Source organism: Priapulus caudatus, unplaced genomic scaffold (genome assembly GCF_000485595.1).
Source record: "Priapulus caudatus unplaced genomic scaffold, Priapulus_caudatus-5.0.1 Scaffold1458, whole genome shotgun sequence".
NCBI lineage: Eukaryota > Metazoa > Priapulida > Priapulimorpha > Priapulimorphida > Priapulidae > Priapulus > Priapulus caudatus.
In genome coordinates, this window is record NW_014578519.1 from 39,216 (window position 1) to 44,514 (window position 5,299).

The following is a 5,299-nucleotide window of genomic DNA, read 5'->3' on the forward strand; positions in this document are numbered from 1 at the left end:
TGCATCAAACATACGTCTATCGGTGCTACAAGCAATTAATGTTGATGAACTCCTAATACAAATCGTCCAGGTTATTTGATTTTTAACTAGCTGAGAAAGCAATCTTATCAGGTAAGAATTTGACGATGACGTTAATAAGTTCTTACTTTTAATGTAAAAAAATGGAGGGAAACGCATGTCTGTAAGTGGTCGGCTGCAGCGTAGGGCGTACGGCGTAGGCGCGCGTCGTGCAAAAGAAGCGTGTTTGCTGACCATCCATCGACGAGTATCGATTGATTACCGTCAATTGATGAATGCTGATTGATTACCGTCGATTGACAACTAACAATCGATGACCATCGAGCGATGACCAATGATTGATAATTGTCAATTGATGACGAATCATTGATTACTGTCAATTGATGACGAATCATTGATTACTGTCAATTGATTAATATCGATTAATTATCATCGATACCACTGATTGGTGATTCTCATTGATCACTGTCAATGGATGACGATTAATTAATCTTGATTGATTACTGTCAATTGATGACCGTCGATCATTGACTGTCGATTGATGATGATCTATTGATTAATGTTTGACGACTGCCGATTGATCGCCACTTGTTACTCTAAACGGAATTCTAAAATTCCGAAACAAATGAACATACTGTATATTCTCTGCCAGAGCACTAGCTATTCTCTCACCGATAGGTTGACATCTGGCGTGACCTCGAAAGCTGGCGCTGTGCTGCGATCGGTCTCTCTCGTCATTCATTTTGCATTGAATAGCTCGTTGGTCGGGGAATGTGGGACATGCATCTATAATTCATAAATGGGGCAAGCGCGCGCGTACCCCAGCATCATCGCTCGCACACACGGAAATAAGTGCGAGCGATTTACATTGATGTGTTATCTTTTTATGCAATAGGACATTGGTTAGATTGGTGTTAGGAGGCATCACGATGATTAGTGTTGAATGCTAGCTAGTGTATAGTGGTCTGACTTCGGTGTTGGTGTGTGGCTAATTATGTTTGTTTTCTTTGTTTGTTGTTGCAGGTGATATTACGTAGAGAGGGGAAGATATATTTATACTGTAAAGGTGCTGATACTGTTATCAATGAGAGACTCAAAGAGGGTGACCAAGCAATTAGGGATATTACTGCAGAGCATTTAAATGTAATTACGTGTACACTGACTCGTGCTATCCATGCTTGTGAAGTAAATTAATTCGGTGATCTCTAAAACTTGGACGTTTAATATTTTTGTTGTTAGGAGAATGTTAATTAAGTTATTAGAAGTTAGTTATTTAAAGGAGGATGTCATTAAAAGAAGTTTTAATTAAATGTTGAGAAAGAAGTAAAGATAGAATTGTAGTAGTAGGTGTAAGAATTAAATGTAGTTAGTTGAAGAGTTTAGGAGTTATGGAAAGAATACAGTACAACTTAAATTCAGTATCCTGCACTAAACACAAATACTACATCTATATGTAGTCGTCCATAGTCATCTGTGTTAAGAGCTAGTGTGATATTTTCCGATCGTGTTCATAACATTTTCTTTTTTTTATCTATTTTATGCTGATTTTACGTATCGTTCGTTAAAATTTAGGAATCAGAGTGTCGCACGTGTGGGTGTGCGACGTCACTGATCGCTCGCTCGCCGCGCGCGTTTCTCCCGTGTTGCAGAAGTTTGCGGCAGACGGACTCCGAACGCTGTGCCTCGCGGTCAGGGAGCTGGATGAAGAGACGTATCAGCATTGGAAGGAGAAGCACCACGAAGCAGCGTGAGTGCGGGACACGTATAGCCACCCACGCACGCGCGCCAAGCTCACCCCCCCCCCCACCTCCGTGCATGCGCCACGTTAGGCTTGAATGTGGACTCTCATTCTTTTTCTACTTTACTTATTCGATTTTACTTACTCGTTTGCGCGCCGTGGTATTTTGTTCGAGTTTCATGCATGCTTCAGTCGAGTTTGCTTGCAAGTTTAACTATAGCTAATTGCATTTGAATCTTATTCCTACTTTACTGAAATTCACTTGCAAACTAATTATAGTTAATTGTGTTAAGATGTTATTCCTACTTCACTTAAATTCACTTAGAAACTAAGTTAAAGTATAGTTAATTGTGTTCGTATAGTATTTCTACCTGACTTAAATTCACTTACAAACTAACTTTAGGTAATTATATCTGAATCTTATCCCTGCTTTACTTAAACTCGCTCACAAACTATAATTAATAATTATCTATCTTGGTTAATTGTTACTCAACCGTGTCGACGTTTCGGCCTCCTATCAGGGAGCTGCTACCTTACCTTCGACTCCCTGATAGGAGCGAAAACGTCAGCAGTACGATTTTTGAATCACAACACCGTTCGAGTAACAATTAACCAAGATAGATCTATTATCTGTCAATTCCGAATGAACTTATTTAATGAGTTATAAGTAATTTAATTCATTCACGCATGTCTCCCGACATTTTCATTCGCAATAGCATGAGCATATCTATCTGTTACTATGTGATACGTGTAGACTAGATGAATAGAGGCATTTATGCATTCATTTATTTAACATTTATGCGTGAAGTCGTAGATAGATAGATGAGATGTTCATGTCAATAGCAACAGAGCAGCTAGTGTCATCCGGTATCTAAACAAACTTTTCAGACCGAGTATTATCTGCAGCAGTAAGACTTGCGGGTAGGTGAATACATTAGTGTCGTGTGCGGCGTGGCGGGTAACTGTGGCACGTACAGACTCGAACCGTGAATAATTGATCGCGCGAGACAGTATAGAGCGGCTGCTAATAATGGCAACGCGCGGCTGTTGTTGTTTCTGCAGCACTTCGCTGGACGACAGAGAGGCTAAGGTGGAAGCGGTGTACGAGGAGATCGAGCGTGACATGACGCTAGCCGGGGCCACCGCCATAGAGGACAAGCTTCAGGACGGAGTGCCGGAGACGATAGCCAACCTCGCGCTAGCTAACATTAAGATATGGGTTCTAACGGGCGACAAAGCAAGGTGAGGCAGTCACCTTTAAGCATGCATAGTCTAAATGCCCGGCGCACACGTGAAGTTATTTTACTCAAGGTAAAATGACGCAATGCGTCATTTTTCTCACGTGTGCGCGGATTTTCGTGAGTAATTTGAGACGACCGCGTCATTTTACTCAGAGTTGTGCGGCGGATTTTCGTTGAAGGAATTTTGACCGTGCGAATCATTTTACTTCTCTGTAGTAAAACTAACTCAGCGTTAGTAAAATAACTCACGTGTGCGCCGGGCTTAACACACACTCTAACTACAATTAACTACACAGTACCCTAACTATGTGTCCGAGGAAGGCAGGAAATTGGTAGCTAGAGTAGGAAGGAGTACTAGGAGTACTAGGAGTACTAGGAGTATTGTGTAATTTGGCGAACATTAAGATATGGAGTTACACTGCAGGTGACAAGCAAGGTGAGATAATCGCCTTTAACAAAATATGTTCCCTTACTAACGTCTTTACTACGTGTCTGGAGAAGAGTTGGTAGCTTTTCGTGGTTTAGATTAGGTTGAAAGTTTTAGTTTTTAATGTTATAATAGATATCGTGCGATGTTAGAGCGATACGTATAATTTGTTAGATTATTGTGTAATTTGGGGAAGGAGGGAAGTTGGTGGCTTGACGATCTGCAGCCTGGATATCCGCGTGAAGCGCGAGCGGCGACACAATGACTTATTCGCTGCCCTCTNGATTTTTGGTATGCCAACGCTGCTACTGCACGATCTGCAGCCCGGATATCCGCGCGAAGCGCGCCAACGCCGCCTCGCGGCGACACAATGACTTATTCGCTGCCCTCTATTTAGAAACATCTACCCGAGGCCCTCTGGGTACTACAGAAAGCCGCATAATCGGTCAATTGAGGAGTTGTGGCGATTGCAGAAGCCTTTCGACTTTGCACGTAGGGCGAGAATAAATCCAAATGCTCGTTTTTGTTGGTGTGTGGCTCGGCGCGCGTCCTTTTCGTGTAGAAAAATAATTTTCCCTTTTCGCTGGTTCATGCCCTGACATTAATTTGGAAGTTATCGCGACCCATAGATGGCGCAACGAGTCCATCTACGTACCATTTTCAAGTTTAAAAAAAAAAAACGCTCGGCTCGATGACCTAGACTGCCGCGCGGTGCACAGTTCGACACGCTAGCGTAACTCACTTCAGTATAGCCAACGATAGTTGGCTGAGTGAAGGTCGGTAGCAGTCTAGCCCTGCACTCGTCACTGCCCGTATCCATCTTGACGCACCAATGTGATGTTCTAATGTTTGCCATTATGATTATCACGTGATAGTTAGAGAATATATCGTGGCGTCAGCGCGTGGCGTGGCGTCGTGGCGAGAATTTCGTCAGTCTCTGTGTTATTTCGCGTGACACAGCTCGGTTAGGAACAAAGACATTATGTTTTCATAAGAAGTCAACACTGTTCTTCAAATAGAAACAAAGATCGAAGCTGTTGGATGAGTATTTGTTTTGAAATTGTTTTGAGAGCGTACGTACAGCATTTTTGCATATATTACATCGTCCCAGCGTGCTGCTTATAGCAAAAACTTCGTCTACCCCTGCGGTCGAGGGGGGCCTGATTGCTCTTGTGCAGAAAAACTTCGCAGAAGAACTTGGAACTCGCCTGCTCGCAGTTTACCTTGACGGTGCAACCCCTATATATACCAGCTGCCAGCTCCATCCATAGCTCCCTACACCAACACAACGTCAATACACCCTAGTATTCTAACCCTAGCAATACCGTTTCTTGGAGCTAAGTGACGGGAAGTTGTACTTGCAAGTAGTTGTAGTGTACGGCACTTGCTGTATACTGATCCATAGACTGATATAGCTAAGGTTAGTAACTATAGTAAGTGTACTGGGACCGTAAATTAACCCACTATTACAACTAATTCATAATGGCTCATGTAATACAGAAATGAATAAACCCTGAGGCTGAGTGTTCCAATTATATTTATATACAGGTTATTTTTACTGCCTATAGCCTAGAGTCCTAACATATAATACGATGTATTGCGATGTATGTGTTTGTGCGCGTTTATGCATGTATTGCTACGTGTTCTCGGCTTAGCTTAGTCACTCGATGGGTAATCGAGGTGGGAGCGAGTCCCAGTCTATATACAGGGATGAGATTCTTCCGCGGATCCGCGGAAATCCGCGGATTTGACAGTCCCAGGGGTCGATTTTGTGAAACGTCTAAATTCGTTGAGAAAATTGGGAAGGGGTAACAATGTAACAATTTAAATTATATACCCTCAACAGCACCTGACTGTAGACTGTAAAGTGTAGAC

General features: G+C 42.5%; 1 protein-coding gene across 1 annotated transcript; it reads left to right on the plus strand.

The window, feature by feature from the left end:
- The first annotated feature begins 173 nt into the window (after positions 1 to 173).
- Positions 174 to 3,425, plus strand: LOC106816700 (phospholipid-transporting ATPase ID-like). The gene is made up of 5 exons (XM_014821320.1): positions 174 to 181; positions 1,042 to 1,161; positions 1,668 to 1,765; positions 2,819 to 2,998; positions 3,422 to 3,425. The coding sequence occupies exons 1-5, from the start codon at positions 176 to 178 to the stop codon at positions 3,423 to 3,425; spliced, it is 408 nt and encodes a 135-aa protein (XP_014676806.1). The 5' UTR covers positions 174 to 175.
- The last annotated feature ends 1,874 nt before the right edge of the window (positions 3,426 to 5,299 follow it).

Coding starts and splice junctions, on each gene's coding strand:
- LOC106816700 (XM_014821320.1), top strand. Junction 1,162..1,667: donor TTACTGCAGAGCATTTAAAT/GTAATTACGTGT, acceptor CCCGTGTTGCAG/AAGTTTGCGGCAGACGGACT. Junction 1,766..2,818: donor GAGAAGCACCACGAAGCAGC/GTGAGTGCGGGA, acceptor TTGTTTCTGCAG/CACTTCGCTGGACGACAGAG.